The sequence below is a fragment of the Heptranchias perlo genome, unplaced genomic scaffold (genome assembly GCF_035084215.1).
Source record: "Heptranchias perlo isolate sHepPer1 unplaced genomic scaffold, sHepPer1.hap1 HAP1_SCAFFOLD_62, whole genome shotgun sequence".
In the NCBI taxonomy this organism is placed as follows: Eukaryota; Metazoa; Chordata; class Chondrichthyes; order Hexanchiformes; family Hexanchidae; genus Heptranchias; species Heptranchias perlo.
In genome coordinates this window covers 2,016,966-2,038,056 of record NW_027139644.1, presented here as the reverse complement: position 1 = coordinate 2,038,056, position 21,091 = coordinate 2,016,966, and the positions used below count along the sequence as shown (strand labels likewise).

The window sequence follows — 21,091 nt, the reverse complement described above, 5'->3', positions numbered from 1 at the left end:
ATACAGGGGCATCCTCGTCACACTCACTGATATGCAGGGGCATCCTCGCTCACACACACTCACTGAAAAAAAGGGGCATCCTCGCTCACACTCACTCATATAAATGGACATCTCCCAGTTCAGATCGAATGAGTTCACCACATTTGGATCCCCACAAGCTACTGAGTGAATGGATTAACGCTTTCTTACCAAATCTTCAAAGAAGCCAGACATCAAATCATGCACAACAACAATTTATTGACTTGAAAATAATAATTATCATTATTTAAACATTGAGTATAGCAAAAAATAATTACATATAAACAGTTGTAGACAGGGTCACCCAGCAATTTTAATAAGTAATATGCAGATACTTAACACAATGAATAACCGATTGCAAAAGCAGCTGAGAGGATCACCGTAATTCAGCATGAGCTGGATCACTGATTATCACATTACAGTTTAAATCAGTGTCTGACACGACTGCAGATTGATGAGATTAATTTAGGATTAACTATTTAGATATCTGACAATTTAATGTCATTCGATTGCCAGTCCACGGAACACATCAGAGAATAAATTCACCTCGGGCGTTAGAGCAAAACGGGCGAGAGCGAATTGGCATCTCGTTTTCCGCTCTGCCTGATTTTATTTTCCATTGACTGTTGCTTTCACCGATGAGATGTTAAACCAGGGCCCACTCTCTGTTTCAGTGGATGGAACAGATCCGGCAACACGAACACAAGAGATGGGGAGTCCCCTGTTGTTCCGATCAACATGAATCCAATGTTGACCCGGTGTCCCACTGCAGCCCAGACTGAGCCCCACCCTGGGCCCTTCCTGTCTGGACATTGAACTAGTGTCTCACTGCAGCCCAGACTGAACCCCACCCTGGGCCCTTCCCGTCTGTACATTGACCCAGTGTCCCACTGCAGCCCAGACTGAGCCCCACCCTGGGCCCTTCCTGTCTGGACATTGAACGAGTGTCTCACTGCAGCCCAGACTGAGCCCCAACCTGGGCCCTTCCCGTCTGTACATAGACCCAGTGTCCCACTGCAGCCCAGACTGAGCCCCACCCTGGGCCCTTCCTGTCTTCACATTGACCCAGTGTCCCACTGCAGCCCAGACTGAGCCCCACCCTGGGCCCTTCCTGTCTTTACATTGACCCAGTGTCCCACTGCAGCCCAGACTGAGCCCCACCCTGGGCCCTTCCTGTCTTCACATTGACCCAGTGTCCCACTGCAGCCCAGACTGAGCCCCACCCGGGGCCCTTCCTGTCTTCACATTGACCCAGTGTCCCACTGCAGCCCAGACTGAGCCCCACCCTGGGCCCTTCCCGTCTGTACATAGACCCAGTGTCCCACTGCAGCCCAGACTGAGCCCCACCCTGGTCCCTTCCTGTCTGTACATTGACCCAGTGACCCACTGCAGCCCAGACTGAGCCCCACCCTGGGCCCTTCCTGTCTGTACATTGACCCAGTGACCCACTGCAGCCCAGACTGAGCTTCACCCTGGGCCCTTCCTGTCTGTACATTGACCCACTGCAGCCCAGACTGAGCCCCACCCTGGTCCCTTCCTGTCTGTACATTGACCCAGTGTCCCACTGCAGCCCAGACAGAGCCCCACCCTGGGCCCTTCCTGTCTGTACATTGACCCAGTGACCCACTGCAGCCCAGACTGAGCGCCACCCTGTGCCCTTCCTCTCTGTCCATAGACCCAGTGTCCCACTGCAGCCCAGAATGAGCCCCACCCTGGGCCCTTCCTGTCTGTACATTGACCCAGTGTCCCACTGCAGCCCAGACAGAGCCCCACCCTGGGCCCTTCCTGTCTGTACATTGACCCAATGTCCCCCTGCAGCCCAGACTGAGCCCCACCCTGTGCCCTTCCTGTCTGTACATTGATCCAGTGCCCCATTGGGGACCATCCAGCCCCGGATATCCTGCAGAATCAGCGCTGTGGGACCGGGTGACTGAGTCTCGTGACCCTGTTAATGGGCCTCTGACGTCACAGTGGGAGACGACGCTCGCTCAGCTCGAGCTGGAAACCGTTAAAGGGCCGTTCGGATTTAAACCTGGAGCGCGGCCGGTTAAAGGGGAGGGACAGAGAATCGGCCAAAAATGTTCATTTCATGAGACCAGGAATGGTTATAAATTGAAACGTTCACACTGTCACACTCAGTCCGGGTCTGGTATCCTGCAGGGATTTCAGCTGATTCTTTCCTTTTGAACTGAACCGATTCCCCCCCAGCCTGAAACAGATTAAAGAGTAAACAGGAAATAAACAGATTGAACAACAGTGTAAATAACAGGGAGACTGGGGTTAATATTTCAATAATAATTAGACAAATATTACCCATAAAAGGGACTGAATCCCATTGATATTTTATTTATTACAATAAACATTAACACAAACACTCACTGGATCCACTCCAGACTCCTGCAGGACAGTATGAGGGAGCGGAGAGCGGGGACAGATCGGTCTGTGAAGGAGTTTGATCCCAGGTTCAGACCCGTCAGTGACCGGTTTGTACTGAGAGCGGAGACGAGATCCTTGGTACAAGAATCTGTGAGACCGACACCATCCAGTCTGGGGATCAGAGAGAGAAATGACAATAAATCAGCGTAAATCACAGCGTAGGTTAATTAATTTTTTTTATTCGTTCAAGGGATGTGGGCGTCGCTGGCGAGGCCAGGATTTATTGCCCATCCCTAATAACAATACTGATATTAACACTACATTATTAGTAACACTATTACTGATACTAATAATAATGTACAGTGTTTAATAGCAACACTATTAATCTTTATTGCAAGAATGAGGAAGTCTTGGTACAATTGTGCAGGGCTTTGGGGAGACCTCACCTGGAGTATTGTGTACAGTTCTGGTCTCCTCACATAAGGAAGGATATATTTGCCTTCGAGGGGGTGCATCGAAGGTTCACTAGTTTTGATACCTGAGATGAGTGGTTTGTCCTTGGAGGAGAGACTGAGTAGAATGGGCTTACTTGCTGGAGTTTCGAAGAATGAGAGGTGATCTCATTGAAACACATAAAATTCTTAGAGCGCTTGACAGGGTAGATGCCGAAAGGCTGTTGCCCCTGGCTGGAGAGTCTAGAACAAGGGGTCACAGTCTCAGGATAAGGGGTCGGCCGTTTAGGACTGAGATGAAGAAAAATATTTTCACTCAGAGGGTTGTAAATCTTTGGAATTCTTTACCACAGAGGGCTGTGGATGCTGATTCATTGAATATATTCAAGGCTGAGATTGATCGATTTTTGGTCACTAAGGGAATCAAGTTATATGGGAATAGGGCAAAAAAGTAAAGTTGATGTCGAAGATCAGCCATGATCTTATTGAATGGTGAAGCAGGCTCGAGGGGCCGGCATGGCCGACTCCTGCTCCTATATCTTTTTTCTTACGATTACTAATAACAATGTAGTGTTTATTAATAACACTATTACTGACACTAATAATAATGTAGTGTGTATTAATAACACTTTTGCTGATACTGATCATAATGTACAGTGTTAGATATACAGTTATTATAAACACAATCTCTCACAGTCTGATACTTACTGCAATTTCAGTATTTTACAGTTTGGTGTATTAATAACACTATTACCGTTACTGATAATATTGAACAGTGTTTATTATAACATGACTGATACTGATAATGTACAATATTTATTAATAACACTAATATTGACACTAATAATGAACAGTGTGTATTAATAACACTATTACTGATACTAATAATGTACTGTTTATTAATGACACTTCCTGATACCAAAAATGTGTTTATTAATAATACTATTACTGATATTATTAAACGCTGACATTATTAGTATCAGTAATATTGATATTCATAAACACTGTACATTATTTTCAGTAATAGTGCTATTAATAAACACTGTACATTATTAGTAACACTATTACTGACACTAATAATAATGTACAGTGTTAGACTTTCAGTAATTTTAAACACAATCTCACAGTCTGGTATTTACACCAGTTCCTGCACTTTACAGTCCGGATTCCTCAGAGCCACAGCCTCCTGAATCTCCCACTTTATTATTACGCAGGGACAGATCCATCAGTGACCGGTTTGTACTGAGAACGGAGGCCAGAACCTTGTTACAAGAGTTTGTAAAGCCAACATTTTCCAACCTGGTGATTGGAAAGATTATATATCACGAATATCAGGATAAGATGCAGCCTGGGTGAGATTGTACATGTGCAGGGACAAAGATCAGGTGGTATCACATTGGGAGCCTGTTATACGGTCTGTCCAATATCCCATTCCTCTGACATCAGTAGGACCGGATATCCAGAGTGTCCGACAACGGGTGGCAAATGGGATTCAGTCTATTTTCCGTCCTCATTCACGTACAATTTCACTCCCAGCATTTATTACACTATTATTGATACTAATAATAATGTGCAGTGTCAGACATCCAGTTATTATAAACACAATCTCACACAGTCTGATACTTACCCCAGTTCCTGTATTTTACAGTCCGGTTTCCTCAGAGCCGCAGACAGTGGTTTCACTCCTGAATCTCCCAGTTTATTGCTCCCCAGTCTAAACACAAAGAGAGAGAGAGAAACATACAGGGGTGAATTTTAGCAGGGAGCCAGGAAGAGGGTGGGTCGGAATTCCTAACAGGAAACACGGAAGGGATGATTTTGACGTTAAGGACATCTTCCATGTTTTTCTGTTGGTTTCCGGCCCGTCAGGCTGGCTGTCAGTCGGAGAGGAGAGCATCCAGAGAGTGGATGGCAGAAGGTAACTTTTAGATGGGGAGGGGGGCATCGGAGGTTGTGGGAGTGAGGTTTTGAAGATCTTGGGGGGGTGGGTGCATTGGAGATCACAGGGCAGTCAGAGATCACCAATGGGTCGGAGATCACGGGGGTGTCAGAGATCGTGGGGGGGAGGGCTGACCCATTGCCTGTGCAGGTTCGCAGCTTGTTGGGCTTCTGGGAAAACACCACTGCTCCTCCAGGCCCACAAGCGGTCACGGACCTGTTGATCCAGGCATTCTCGCCTCCTCTCATATGGCCCACAGGAGATAAAAATTTTTTTAAAAACAATTAAAATGGATGCCCTCAGCCTTCTTACACGATTCCAACGATTGACCTGCCACCTGAGAGCAGATTTCATCACCCGCCCCTCGACCAGCCTCCTTTGGAGGCGAGTTGGGATCAGGTTTTACTCCTTTACCATATTTGCCTTCAAACCCGATCTCAACACACCCGTTCGTGGGGTTCAAATTAACCCCATTGAATCAAGCACTGGATCTGATTCAAATTTTGTGTCTCCAATATTACAGGTAAACAGAGGTGCAACATCAGAAAATTGATGAAACTTTGGTGATAATGTAAAACGGGAGTTATCGGATCGGCTGCCCGTTATACCCCTCTCCCGTTATACATCACCCCGCCCGTTATACCCACCTCCCGTTATAACCCCCCTCCCGTTAGATTTTCCTTTCAGATGTAAGATATTGGCCCGTAAATTGCTCAGAGCAGTGAACCAGCACTGGGCACCGTGCATTAGATTTAAAGTCACCCACTAAGTTAGTGCATTCTTTTGTCAGTAACTTTCTTGAACTGTGAGATTAAATAACATCAGAATTCTTTGCCGAGCTGTGCGGGTGTAAAAGGATCTCTCAAAACCATCAATCAACTGGACAGACTAAAATCCAGGAAGTGCCCAATAATATATTACAAAATGACGGAGACAGTGAAATAAAGAGAGGATAATATTAAAAGACGGGGATAAAAGACACAGAAGGAAAAAAAAAATTAATTGACCTCTAGGTCAGAGACAAGCCCAGTCATGAATAAGTATTTGTTGACAAAGATCCACTCTCATTCTCCCCCGGAGAATTTTACCCTGGTCCTGTTGTTAGTTTGTAAAGTTTTTATGACTCTGCCCCTCTTTGGTTAAACTGGAAGGTGCTTTTCTTTTCAACTACTCAAAAAACATTTGCAGAAACAAACAAGCAGTTACCTTAACACCTGGCATTTGTGCAGTACGGGTCCCAGCCGCTGGAGTCCTTCACACTGAATGGTGCAGTACTGTAGATCGAGGTGTTTTATTTCATCACAGAGTCCAATGACATGAGACAGCACCGCACAGTCAATCGGGGTCAGTCGCAATCCACTAAATGTAAATATTTCCACAGATCCCACTGTGACCCGAGCCAGTGTTTGATTCTGAGACTCAAACAGGTAGTGGAATGTGTTCAGGAGGTCCCTTTTACCGGTTTCACTCTCTGTGTTTCCAATCTCTCCTTCAACCTTCTCCTTCACCCAGTCAATCACTCCGCAGATTGTTTGATGACAAAATGGACCGAGAAACTCCTCCAGGGGCCGAGCTGACCGTGAGGATGAGAGACCAACAACAAAACGGAGAAATATCTCAAATCTCCCATCTTCCTTGCTGTGGGCTTCACTGAGGAGTTTCCCGATGTCCCCAGGATCTGGAGTCAGGAATTGTGCGAGTGCGGCTACAAACTCTTGGATGGTGAGGTGCGGGAATGTGTAAACCACACTCTGGGCAGAATCATCTCTCTCCAAAAGTTCCATCATGAACCCAGACAGGAACTGGGAAGGTTGCAGATTGTACTTGATCAAATCTCCATTTCTAAACACAATCTTCTTCTCAGAGACTCCAGTGAAGGCCATCTCACCGATCTTCAGTAACACATCACGGGGGGATTCAATCTCTCGGCCATGGTTTTTCAGAATGTTGTAAATATAGTAGGAGTATAGTTGGGTGATGGTCCTGGGAAATCCATGCTGTTTCCTGTCTCTCTGTGTGAAGAAGGGACCCAGTGACAGACCTAGGATACAGCAGTAGGAAGGGTTGCAACACATGGTGTACAGGATCTCGTTCTCCTCCACATGTTTGAAAACAGCTGCTGCCACCGCCTGATCTTCAAAAAACTTGTTGAAATATTCCTTCCGTTCTTCACCAACAAATCCCAGGATTTCAGCCCAGACACTGATCTCAGCCTTTTCCAATAAACGTAATGCAGTGGGGCGGCTGGTCACTAGCACTGAACACCCCGGGAGCAGCTTGTGCTGTATTAAACTGTACACAATGTCAGACACTTCACACTGGTCTTCAGGATCTGTGCACATGTACTGAGGTTCTGTATTTCTCCGATTATCAGCAAAATCGATACTGTCCTTGAATTCATCTAAACCATCGAATATAAACAGTAATCCCTCTGGGTTCTTCCAGAGCTCTCCCAGAATATTCCTCAAGTAAGGATACAGATCCAGTATCAGATTCCTCAGGTTTATTCTACAGTTAATAGCGTTCAAATCCCGGAATTTAAAACTGAAAACAAATTGAAAGTGTGGGTATATTTTCCCAGTGGCCCAGTCATAAACAATCTTTTGTACCATTGTTGTTTTTCCAATCCCCGCGACTCCACTCACTGCTGCTGAACTCCCAGATTTGGATTCTCTCTGGGATAAACTGCTCTGGAACAATTGATCAGTTCGGATTTTTTCCAGTTCTCTCCGGAGATGTTTTTCTCTCCACTCTTCATTGTCTCGGCCTCTTGCCAGCAGTTCATGTTCTACAAGTGTCCGATCTCGAACAGTAGAAATGACCGTTAGCTCAGTGTATAGACTGACCAGCTGGAAAATCTTAACCTTCTCCTTTATTAGGATCGTGTTCACTCTCAGTGTTTCAGTTTGGACCCGGAGTGTTTCCTTGTGTTTCTGTTGAACATCTTCAATTAGAACAGACAGAAAGTGGTTCTCAATGTTAGTTGCATTGATATAAAAACAAATTCTCAATATCACTTTACTATTCAGTAAAATGTTCCGAGATTTAATTCACAGCTTCAATAGAGGTGTGAGCTGAGAAAAGTTTCAAATCTTCACTTGATTCTAATATTTAGTGAACATGGAGATTTCTATGAAGGTGATATTTTCTCTCTGATGATTAATACTATCAGCCCTGCCCTGTACTATCGACGTCTCATTATAATTCCACACATTATCCTGGTTATGTGACAGTGCAAGTTCTCGTGGATCAATCTATGAAATTGTCAGTGGTGCTGACCTTCTGCGGAAATGAGTATCAGCGGGAGAGGGACAGACTGTGAATGGACAGAAGTTCCACTGTTATTGTATCAGACCTCGGGTAGGTTATCTGGGATATTGTGGGCATTGGGAGAGGGACAGACTGTGAATGGACAGAAGTTCCACTGTTATTGTATCAGACCTCAGGCAGGTTATCTGGGATATTGTGGGCACTGGGAGAGAGACAGACTGTGAATGGACAGGAGTTAAATTCTTATTGTTTCAGGACTCGGGTATGTTATCTGGGATATTACCGACACTTCTATAGTCACCTGATCACAGGTAAAGATTACTGCCATTCTGAAGGTACAGAGGGGAATCAGAAAGATGATTTAAGGTATTGGAGTTTCGGTTGAGGGAATGGTGAGAGGGTTTGATATATTTTGTTTGGGCAAGAAACTTCGGTATTGAAATGTTTGTGGAATTCCAAAATTAGTAAGGATACAGAACATAAGAACAAAAGAAATAGGAGCAGGAGTAGACGACACGGCCCCTCAAGCCTGCTCCGCCATTCAATAAGATGATGGCTGATCTCCTCAAATCCATTTGCCCTACTCTCCACTGATTCCCTTCATGTCCAAAAACCTATCGATCTGTCTTGAATATAATCATCAGAAAAAGGAAACAGGCTCACAATCAACAAAATAAGAAATAACAGAGAAAATTTAAAGTCAGAAATACGAAGGGAAATCAGTGTATCAGGATCCTGCCAGGTGTGTATGGGGATTCACAGTGTATCGGGATCCTGCCAGGTGTGTATGGGGATTCAGAGTGCATCGGGATCCTGCCAGGTGTGTATGGGGATTCAGAGTGCATCGGGATCCTGCCAGGTGTGTATGGGGATTCACAGTGTATCAGGATCCTGCCAGGTGCGTATGGGGATTCAGGGTGTATCAGGATCCTGCCAGGTGTGTATGGGGATTCAGAGTGTATCAGGATCCTGCCAGGTGTGTATGGGGATTCAGGGTGTATCAGGATCCTGCCAGGTGTATGTGGGGATTCACAGTGTATCAGGATCCTGCCAGGTGTGTATGGGGATTCACAGTGTATCAGGATCCTGCCAGGTGTGTATGGAGATTCAGGGTGTATCAGGATCCTGCCAGGTGTATATGGGGATTCACAGTGTATCAGGATCCTGCCAGGTGTGTATGGGGATTCAGGGTGTATCAGGATCCTGCCAGGTGTATATGGGGATTCACAGTGTATCAGGATCCTGCCAGGTGTGTATGGGGATTCACAGTGTATCAGGATCCTGCCAGGTGTGCATGGGGATTCAGAGTGTATCAGGATCCTGACAGGTGTGAACGCTTTTTCACAACTGTTAGCAATCAGCAACTGGATTAGCTGGAGTAATAAAACATCTGCAAATTTACAAATAATTGGGAACAGCGAATAGTAACGGATCACGCAGACGATTTGAAGATTGACAAATCAAAATCAAACTTTATTCTGTTCCCTCCACCCTTTCACTTTGATTCCCAGATTCTGACAATCTCTAAAAAGACTACAAACATTTTGATTCTCAGAAGTGAAATAAACGGTTTGAAATCCCCATTTCATCACTTACCTTTCACGTGACTGGGTATTTCAGATAAACCTCGTCCGATGTTCATATAATCAAATGGATCAGGACCTGTTTAAATCAATGAGCTTTCATGAAATCAGATCTGTGTAATAATAGTAAATTCTGCAGTGTTTCAATCTGAAATTGAATTCAATGTATGATTTTACCGTACCAAGTTCCTGAATCTCTTTCAGTATTTTGTCCAACTTTGGTACCACATGGTGCATTTTCACAAAGGATTCCCACATCACCCTTCGGGCCCGAGAGCCTTTCTCCATCACCAGATTTAGGAGAAGTTTGGAACTGTCCACCCTGTTTCCCTTCTCCACGAGCTCAGTGACTTTCTGTAAAGAATAATAATGAATATATTGAGGAGTGGAGTGAGAGACAAAGACTGTGAATTGAAGGAAAGCAGCTGCTCCGTGATGGGATCTCCCAGTTTATATTGAGGAGTGGAGTGAAAGACAAAGACTGAGAATGAGAAGGAAAGGAGCTGCTCAGTGATGGGATCTCCCAGTTTATATTGAGGAGTGGAGTGAAAGACAAAGACTGAGAATGAGAAGGAAAGGAGCTGCTCAGTGATGGGATCTCCCAGTTTATATTGAGCACAGAAAGTAATCACTGGACCGGGTACTGATCCATTCTGCACATGGGCAAAATATTCTGTTAACATCTTGATTCATCAACAACAACATAGCACCTTTAATATAGAAAAATGTCCCACAGCGATTCACAGGAACGGAATCAGACAATGGGCCTGAGACAAAGGAGGGCATATTATTAGGGATGACCAAAAGCTGGATAAAGAATCAAATTTTAAGGAGAAGACGGAGATAGAGAGGCGGAAGGTTTTAGAGAGTGAATTCCAGAGCCCGGGTCCAAAAACTACAGAATGCTAAGCCACCGGTGGTAGGACGATGGGGAGAGGCACAAGATGCCAGAATCAGAGCAATAGAGAATTCTAGTGAAGACCATGAAGTGATTTAAACAGGAGGATGGGAATTAAAAATTGAAGTCATTCGAGAACTGTGAGGCAATAGGTGAACGAGCACAGGTGTGAGAGGTGAGCGGGACGGGGGAGGGACAGGTTACAGGCAGCAGCGTTTTGGATGTGTTGAAGTTTACAGAAGGCGGAGGATGGGAAGCCGGCCAGGAGAGCATCGGAATAGTTGAGGCCGGAGGAAATTTCCTCCAATTAAATATTGGGAAGACCAAAACCATCCCTTTGTCACTTCCAGGCTCCACTATTCCAATGGTCTCCTGGCCGGCCTCCCACATTCCAGCCTCCGTAAACTTGAGCTCATCCAAAACTCTGCTTCTCATGGCCTAACTTGCACCAAGTCCCATTTACACATCACCCCTGTGCTTGCTGACCTACACTGGCTCATGGTCCGGAAACTGATCAATTTTAAAATTCCTATCCATGTGCTCAAATCCTACCATGGCCTCCCCCCTCCCTATCTCTGTAACCCCCTCCAGCCCGACAATCCCCTTAGATCTCTGCACTCCTCCAATTCTGGCCTCTTGCGCATCCCTGATTGTCTTCACTCCACAATTGGTGGCCGTGCCTTCAACTGCCTAGGCCCTAAGTCTGGAATTCCCTCCCGAAACCTCTCCAACTCTCTACCTCTCTCTCCTTTCCTTTCAGACGCTCCTCAAAACTGCCTCTTTGACCAAGCTTCTGATCACCTCTCCTAATATCTCTTCATGTGGCTCGTTTTTTTTGGTCATCGCTCCTGTGAAGCGCATTGGGACGTTTTACTGTATTAAAGGCACTGTATAAACGCATGTTGCTGTTGTCATTACCCTGTCCTCTCTCTGTGCAGATACTGACGGATCAGTTGGGTATTATCATCTCTTCCTATCATTGGTGCAGATTCAGGATATTTGTAGTTTTATCCATTTCTTCCCAATTTGGCCTGTTTCTGTCCTGAAACATTCTATGATTCTAAGATGTGATATTCTGTCAGCTCTGTTCTGTGATGTTTAAATAATCCAAACTCATTCTGTGTCCCTCCCACTTACCCGATGTTCCTGTCCACTGAAATGCCTCTCGTATGTTAACAACGAGCTGACTCCGTCCACCCCTCCTTCAATCGCCTGTTCGAGTCTGTCCCGGTAGAATTTCGTCAACTGGAACAGCTGGTAATCGTCGCACTTTGTCAGGAACTCAGTGATTGCAGTGTTCGGATCTGTGAACAAAAATGGAGAAAACTAAACACATTATCGACTTTCTATCCGGGCGGCTACATTTCCTCTCACACCAAACGGCTGAAGCCTCCTGTGAGCCACATTATCAAACACCTTCTGAAAACCCATATACACCGCATGTGCTACATCCCATTGATCTTTCTAGTCACCTCTCAACAAAGCTGTATCAGATTTGTCAAATATATTTGTCTACAGCTAATCGGTTCCAGCCTCCCCGATCGCCCTCTGTATCTCTAAATGTTCACTAATTCGACCTGGAATTACAGATTCAAGGAGTTTGCCCACTACTGACTAAGACTAATGGTCTCTATTTACCTGGTATATCTTATCTCCCTCTTGAACAGAGACATTAGCAAAGCGAACACTGCTATTCAAGGGAGGGACGGAGGGAGGAAACAGGGAACTGTGGGCCAGTCAGCCTGACATCAGTCATAGAATCATAGAATGGTTACAGCACGGAAAGAGGCCATTCGGCCCATCGAGTCCGCACCAGCTCTATGCAAGAGCAATCCAGCTAGTCCCACTCCCCCACCCTATCCACGTAGCCCTACAATTTTTTTCCTTTCCAGTACTTATCCAGTTCCCTTTTGAAGGCCATGATTGAATCTGCCTCCATCACACCCTCTGGCAGTGCATTCCAGATCCTAACCACTCGCTGTGTGAAGAAGTTTTTCCTCATGTCACCTTTGGTTCTTTTGCCAATCACCTTAAATCTACATCCTCTGATTCTTGACCCTTCTGTCAATGGGAACAGTTTCTCTCTATCCACTGTCTGGACCCTTCATGATTTTTAATACTTCTATCAAATCTCCTCTCAAACTTCTCTGCTCTATGGAGACCAATCCCAGCTTCTCCAGTCTATCCATGTAACCGAAGTCCCTCATCCCTGGAACCATTCCAGTAAATATCTTCTGCACCCTCCTTCCTAAAGTGCGGCGCCCAGAACTTGACAAAATGCTCCAGTTGTAACCAAACCAGTGTTTTATAAAGGTTCATCATAACTTTGTTGCTTTTATACTCTATGCCTCTATTTATAAAGCCCAGGACCCTGTATGCTTTTTAACCACTTTCTCAACCTGCCCTACTACCTTCAATGATTTGTGCACATATACCCCCAGATCTCTCTGTTCCTGCACCATTTTTAGAATTATACCATTTAGTTATTATTGCCTCTCCTCGTTCTTCCTACCAAAATGCATCACTTCGCACTTCTCTGCGTTAAACTTCATCTGTCATGACTCCACCCATTCGACCAGCCTGTCCATGTCCTCTTGAAGTCTATCACAATCCTCCTCACTGTTCACAACACTTCCAAGTTTTGTGTCATCTGCAAATTTTGAATTCTGTCGTCGAGAAAATGCTGGAATCTATTAATAAGGACATTGCAACGGGACACTTAGAAAATCATAATATGATTAGGCAGAGTCAACGTAGATTTGTGAAAGGGAAATCGTGTTTGACCAATTTATTAAGAGTTTTTTGAGGATGCAACTAGCAGGGTAGATAAAGGGGAACCAGTGGATGTTGTATATTTGGATTTCCAGAAGGTATTCATAGAGTCATAGAGTCATACAGCACGGATAGAGGCCCTTCGGCCTATCGTGTCCGCGCCGGCCATCAATCCCATATTCCAGCATTTGATCCGTAGCCTTGTATGCTATGGCATTTCAAGTGCTCATCCAAATGCTTCTTGAATGTTCTGAGGGTTCCTGCCTCCACAACCCTCTCAGGCAGTGAGTTCCAGACTCCAACCACCCTCTGGGTGAAAAAGTTATTTCTCAAATCCCCTCTAAACCTCCCTCCTTTTACCTTGAATCTATGCCCCCTTGTTATAGAACCCTCAACGAAGGGAAAAAGCTCCTTAGTATCCATCCTATCTATGCCCCTCATAATTTTGTACACCTCAATCATGTCCCCCCTCAGCCTCCTCTGCTCCAAGGAAAACAAACCCAATCTTCCCAGTCTCTCTTCATAGCTGAAGCGCTCCAGCCCTGGTAACATCCTGGTGAATCTCCTCTGCACCCTCTCCAAAGCGATCACATCCTTCCTGTAGTGTGGCGACCAGAACTGCACACAGTACTCCAGCTGTGGCCTAACCAGTGTTTTATACAGCTCCATCATAACCTCCTTGCTCTTATATTCTATGCCTCGGCTAATAAAGGCAAGTATCCCATATGCCTTCTTTACCACCTTATCTACCTGTTCCGCCGCCTTCAGGGATCTGTGAACTTGCACACCAAGATCCCTCTGACCCTCTGTCTTGCATAGGGTCTTCCCATTCATTGTGTATTCCCTTGCCTTGTTAGTCCCTCCAAAGTGCATCACCTCGCACTTTTCCGGGTTAAATTCCATTTGCCACTGTTCCGCCCATCTGACCAACCCATCTATATCGTCCTGCAGACAGAGGCTATCCTCCTCGCTATTTACCACCCTACCAATTTTTGTATCATCAGCGAACTTACTGATCATACCTTTTACATTCGATAAGGTTGTTATACAAGATAAGGGCTCATGGGGTTGTGGGGGAGGAATATATTGACATGGATAGAGGATTGGTTAATGGACAGAAAACAGACAGTAGAAATAAGCGGATCATTTTCAGGTTGGCAGGCTGTAACTAGTGGGGTGCCACAACGATCAGTGCTTAGGCCTCAACTATTTACAATCTATATTAATGGCTTAGATGAGTCTAATGTATCCAAGTTTGCTGACAATACAAAGCTAGGTGGAAAGTATGCAGTGAGGAGGACACAAAGAGGCTGCAAAGGGATTTAGACAGGTTAATTGAGTGGGTGAGAAGGTGGCAGATGAAGTATAAAGTGAGGAAATATGAGGTTATTCACTTTGGGAGGAACAATAGAAAAACAGAATAATTGTAAATGGTGAGAAACTATTAAATGTTGGTGTTCAGAGGGATTTGGGTTGATTGCACATGAAACAGAACGTTAATTGGCAGGCACAGCAAGCAATTAGGAAGGGAAATGTTACGCTGGTCTTTATTGCAGAGGGGTTGGAGTACAAAAGTAAGGAAGTCTTGCTGCAATTGCACAGGGCTTGGTGAGGCCACACCTGTGCACAGGTTTTGGACTCTATCGAAGAGAAGAGAGATTGAGGAGAATGGGCCTATTCACAGTGCATCAGGATCCTCCCAGGTGTGTATGGGGATTCACAGTGTATCAGGAGTTCAGAAGAATGAGAGGTGATCTCATTGAAACATAAGATTCTGAGAGGGCTTGACAGGGTAGATGCTATGAGGCTGTTTCCCTGATTGGAGTGCCTAGAACTAGGAGGCATGGTCTCAGGATAAGGGGTCGGCCATTTAGGTCTGACATGAGGAGACATTTCTTCATTCAGAGGGCTGTAGATGCTGAGTCATTGAGTATATTCAAGGCTGAGATCGATAAGACTTTTGGACTCGAAGGGAGTCAAAGAATATGGGGATAGGGCGGGAAAATGGAGTTGATGTTGAAGATCAGCCCTGATTTTATTGAATGGCAGAGCAGGCTCGAGGGACCTACTGCCGCCCCTATTCCTTATGTTCTTATTATTTTGGCACTTTCTAATCCATCAGCAAAATGTTTATATCCAAAGTTGCCTCCCTGACTTCCATTAACCGCATTAGTTGTGGGTCCAATGGCTTATCAACTTTGACGATTTTTGTCAGATCCAAATCCTTCTCTAGTTATCTCTAACTCTGGTCCCACATCCTCCTCCAGTGCACCGAGATTCGCATGACCATCAGCGTTAGAATCTTCATTAATCTCCCCTCAAAATATTATAACCAGGAAGATTTTGCCCTGAATCCCATGTAAACCTAAACCATATGGTCTCATAGCTCCTGGACCATATGTCTTATGCTTCGGACTTTCGAAATGTGTTTGGAATTATTACTTGAACATTCACAGACACAACACTTAATCGTAACTCTGATTTTTTTGGAATTTTAACCATAATTCTTTTTTTTTTCTCGACATCAATAACTTTACATCTCACTACTTCAAAAACTGCTTCCTTTTTTCCCCAACAAATTTTCACTATTTCATAAATCTTCTTTCCTACTCCAACAGATTTATTAATTCCACTCTCGAGCCTCAGAACTGGTCATTCCCCACCCTCCAGTCATGAGCTGAAACCCTCCCACTGCTCCATTCACTCACATTCTCAGTACTGCCCCACGCCATCACCCTCACTCTCAGTACTGACCCTCTCCATCACCCTCACTCTCAGTACTGACCCTCTCCATCACCCTCACTCTCAGTACTGACCCTCTCCATCACCCTCACTCTCAGTACTGACCCTCTCCATCACCCTCACTCTCCGTACTGACCCTCTCCATCACCCTCACTCTCAGTACTGACCCTCTCCATCGCCCTCACTCTCAGTACTGACCCTCTCCATCGCCCTCACTCACAGTACTGACCCGCTCCATCACCCTCACTCTCAGTCCTGACCCTCTCCATCACCCTCACTCTCAGTACTGACCTGCTCCATCACCCTCACTCTCAGTACTGACCCTCTCCATCACCCTCACACTCAGTACTGACCTGCTCCATCACCCTCACTCTCGGTACTGACCCTCTCCATCACCCTCACTCTCAGTACTGACCTGCTCCATCACCCTCACTCTCAGTACTGACCTGCTCCATCACCCTCACTCTCAGTACTGACCTGCTCCATCACCCTCACTCTCAGTACTGACCTGCTCCATTACCCTCACTCTCGGTACTGACCCTCTCCATCACCCTCACTCTCAGTACTGACCTGCTCCATCACCCTCACTCTCAGTACTGACCCTCTCCATCACCCTCACTCTCGGTACTGACCCTCTCCATCACCCTCACTCTCAGTACTGACCCTCTCCATCACCCTCACTCTCAGTACTGACCCTCTCCATCACCCTCACTCTCAGTACTGACCGTCTCCATCACCCTCACTCTCAGTACTGACCCGCTCCATCGCCCTCACTCACAGTACTGACCCGCTCCATCGCCCTCACTCTCAGTACTGACCCTCTCCATCACCCTCAATCTCAGTACTGACCCTCTCCATCACCCTCAATCTCAGTACTGACACGCTCCATCACCCTCACTCTCAGTACTGACACGCTCCATCACCCTCACTCTCAGTACTGATCCGCTCCATCACCCTCACTCTCAGTACTGACCCTCTCCATCACCCTCAATCTCAGTACTGACCCTCTCCATCACCCTCAATCTCAGTACTGACACGCTCCATCACCCTCACTCTCAGTACTGACCCGCTCCATCACCCTCACTCTCAGTACTGATCCGCTCCATCACCCTCACTCTCAGTACTGATCCGCTCCATCACCCTCACTCTCGGTACTGACCCTCTCCATCACCCTCACTCTCGGTACTGATCCGCTCCATCACCCTCACTCTCAGTACTGACCCGCTCCATCACCCTCACTCTCAGTACTGACCCGCTCCATCACCCTCACTCTCAGTACTGACCTGCTCCATCACCCTCACTCTCGGTACTGACCCTCTCCATCACCCTCACTCTCAGTACTGACCTGCTCCATCACCCTCACTCTCAGTACTGACCTGCTCCATCACCCTCACTCTCGGTACTGACCCTCTCCATCACCCTCACTCTCAGTACTGACCTGCTCCATCACCCTCACTCTCAGTACTGACCCTCTCCATCACCCTCACTCTCGGTACTGACCCTCTCCATCACCCTCACTCTCAGTACTGACCCTCTCCATCACCCTCACTCTCAGTACTGACCCTCTCCATCACCCTCACTCTCAGTACTGACCCTCTCCATCACCCTCACTCTCAGTACTGACCCTCTCCATCACCCTCACTCTCAGTACTGACCCGCTCCATCGCCCTCACTCACAGTACTGACCCGCTCCATCGCCCTCACTCTCAGTACTGACCCTCTCCATCACCCTCAATCTCAGTACTGACCCTCTCCATCACCCTCAATCTCAGTACTGACACGCTCCATCACCCTCACTCTCAGTACTGACACGCTCCATCACCCTCACTCTCAGTACTGATCCGCTCCATCACCCTCACTCTCAGTACTGACCCTCTCCATCACCCTCAATCTCAGTACTGACCCTCTCCATCACCCTCAATCTCAGTACTGACACGCTCCATCACCCTCACTCTCAGTACTGACCCGCTCCATCACCCTCACTCTCAGTACTGATCCGCTCCATCACCCTCACTCTCAGTACTGATCCGCTCCATCACCCTCACTCTCAGTACTGACCCGCTCCATCACCCTCACTCTCAGTACTGACTCTCTCCATCACCCTCACTCTCAGTACTGACCCGCTCCATCACCCTCACTCTCGGTACTGACCCTCTCCATCACCCTCACTCTCAGTACTGACCTGCTCCATCACCCTCACTCTCAGTACTGACCCGCTCCATCACCCTCACTCTCGGTACTGCCCCCCTCCATCACCCTCACTCTCAGTACTGACCCTCTCCATCACCCTCACTCTCGGTACTGACCCTCTCCATCACCCTCACTCTCGGTACTGACCTGCTCCATCACCCTCACTCTCAGTACTGACCCTCTCCATCACCCTCACTCTCGGTACTGCCCCCCTCCATCACCCTCACTCTCAGTACTGACCCTCTTCATCACCCTCACTCTCAGTACTGACCCTCTCCATCACCCTCACTCTCAGTACTGACCCTCTCCATCACCCTCACTCTCAGTACTGACCCTCTCCATCACCCTCACTCTCGGTACTGCCCCCCTCCATCACCCTCACTCTCAGTACTGACCCTCTCCATCACACTCACTCTCAGTACTGACCTGCTCCATCATCCTCACTCTCAGTACTGACCCTCTCCATCACCCTCACTCTCAGTACTGACCCTCTCCATCACCCTCACTCTCAGTACTGACCCTCTCCATCACCCTCACTCTCAGTACTGACCCTCTCCATCACCCTCACTCTCAGTACTGACCCTCTCCATCACCCTCACTCTCAGTACTGACCTGCTCCATCATCCTCACTCTCAGTACTGACCCTCTCCATCGCCCTCACTCTCAGTACTGACCCGCTCCATCACCCTCACTCTCAGTACTGACCCTCTCCATCACCCTCACTCTCAGTACTGACCCTCTCCATCACCCTCACTCTCGGTACTGCCCCCCTCCATCACCCTCACTCTCAGTACTGACCCTCTCCATCGCCCTCACTCTCAGTACTGACCCTCTCCATCACCCTCACTCTCAGTACTGACCTGCTCCATCATCCTCACTCTCAGTACTGACCCTCTCCATCGCCCTCACTCTCAGTACTGACCCTCTCCATCACCCTCACTCTCAGTACTGACCCTCTCCATCACCCTCACTCTCGGTACTGCCCCCCTCCATCACCCTCACTCTCAGTACTGACCTCCCCGTTCTGCAACACCCACCTGCCGGTATCTCCAAACACGTGGTGCGCGGCCTTGGATCCGGCCATGTGGAGAACGGCCCCCTGGCCCGGACACAATCCTCACCGCCGCCGCCCTTCCTCACCGCCGGTTTCTGCACCTCCACCATGGCCTGGAACCGCTCGACCACGTCCCGGAACCGCCGCTGCTCCGCGTCCGTGAACCAATCCTCCGCGTCCGACAACCAATCCTCCGCGTCCGACAACCAATCCTCACCGTCGCCCATCTTGAGCTGGAAGCGCCGCTTATCCTCGGCCAGGGCCCGCTCCGCTTCTCGGAACCACTCCTCCGCGACCCGCACCCACCTCTCCGCGGCCTGGGCCCGCTCCATGTCCTGGGCCCGCTCCACCTTCTGCAACCAGTCCTCGATGGCCTCGAACCACTCCTCACCGCGGTTCCTGGACACCGCATAGCCGTCCTCGAGAAGATCATCCATCATTTTGTCTAAATTCTTATCCTCCAAGACCTGGTACCGCTGCTCCATGGACTGGACCCGCCGCAGCTCCACAGTCTGGAACCGCTCCTCACCGCCCCGCCTCAGCGCCTCCTTCCGCTCCTCCACCATGGCCCGGAACCGCCGCTCCACGGCCTGGACCCGCTCCTCCTCCACGTACCAGAACCACTCCTCCGATCTCCGCTCCTCCGCCTCCAGGGCCCGCTCCGCTTCTCGGAGCCACTCCTCCGCGACCCGCAACCACTTCTCCGCGGCCTGGGCCCGCTCCATGTCCTGGGCCCGCTCCGCGACCCGAGACCACACCTCCACGGTCTGGAACCAGTCCTCACCGCCGCCGTAGATCACCGCCGTCTTCTGCACCCCCACCATGGCCCGGAACCGCCGCTCCAAGTCCTGCAACTGCCGCTCAATCGCGGCCCGGAACCGCCGCTCCTTGGCGGCCTGGAACCGCCGCTCCAAGGCCTGGATCCGATCCGCCGCCGCCTCCTCCTGCTGGAATGGCCACTCCCAGCAATGGATCCAATCCGGCTTCTCTCCCTCGTCCTCATCCTCAGGCAGCCGCTCCAAGGCCCGCATCCGATCCGCCGCCGCTTCGACTCCCCGCCCGACTCTCTCAAAATGGCCGCCAGCGATCGCACGGAGCAAACTCCGCCTGCGCCCAACACAGCCCCGCCCCGTCCGTCCGTCCGTCACCGTCACCCCTGACAACCGCACCGTGAGTGACACGCCCCGCCCCGTCCGTCCGTCACCGTCACCCCTGACAACCGCACCGTGAGTGACAGTCCCCGCCCCGCCCCGTCCGTCCGTCACCGTCACCCCTGACAACCGCACCGTGAGTGACAGTCCCCGCCCCGCCCCGTCCGTCCGTCACCGTCACCCCTGACAACCGCACCGTGAGTGACAGTCCCCGCCCCGCCCCGTCCGTCCGTCACCGTCACCCCTGACAACCGCACCGTGAGTGACACGCCCCGCCCCGTCCGTCCGTCACCGTCACCCCTGACAACCGCACCGTGAGTGACAGTCCCCGCCCCGCCCGTCCGTCACCGTCACCCCTGACAACCGCACCGTGAGTGACAGTCCCCGCCCCGCCCCGCCCCGTCCGTCCGTCACCGTCACCCCTGACAACCGCACCGTGAGTGACAGTCCCCGCCCCGTCCGTCACCGTCACCCCTCACAACCGCACCGTGAGTGACAGTCCCCGCCCCCGTCACCCCTGACAACCGCACCGTGAGTGACAGTCCCCGCCCCCTCCGTCACCCCTGAAAACTGCACCGTGAGTGACAGTCCCCGCCCCACCCATCACCGTCACCCCTGAAAACTGCACCGTGAGTGACAGTCCCCG

The 21,091-nt window shown here is 48.7% G+C and overlaps 1 protein-coding gene across 1 annotated transcript; it reads right to left on the bottom strand.

Annotated features, from left to right (window-relative positions):
* Positions 1–217: 217 nt before the first annotated feature.
* Positions 218–20,400, bottom strand: LOC137317448 (NACHT, LRR and PYD domains-containing protein 3-like). Its single transcript, XM_067980793.1, has 8 exons — positions 19,278–20,400; positions 11,674–11,840; positions 9,821–9,992; positions 9,652–9,717; positions 5,992–7,729; positions 4,474–4,560; positions 2,398–2,565; positions 218–2,227 (listed from the first exon to the last, which is right to left on the bottom strand). The coding sequence occupies exons 1-8, from the start codon at positions 20,323–20,325 to the stop codon at positions 2,140–2,142; spliced, it is 3,534 nt and encodes a 1,177-aa protein (XP_067836894.1). The 5' UTR covers positions 20,326–20,400; the 3' UTR covers positions 218–2,139.
* Positions 20,401–21,091: the final 691 nt, after the last annotated feature.

Excerpts from the sequence above, each read along its gene's own strand:
- LOC137317448 (XM_067980793.1), bottom strand. The coding sequence starts at position 20,325 with ATGCGGGCCTTGGAGCGGCTGCCTGAGGATGAGGACGAGGGAGAGAAG. Across the intron at positions 7,730-9,651 it reads AATACCCAGTCACGTGAAAG|ATGTTCAACAGAAACACAAG; the intron begins GTAAGTGATGAA and ends TTCTAATTGAAG. Across the intron at positions 2,566-4,473 it reads TGTAAAATACAGGAACTGGG|ACTGGATGGTGTCGGTCTCA; the intron begins GTAAGTATCAGA and ends TCTGATCCCCAG.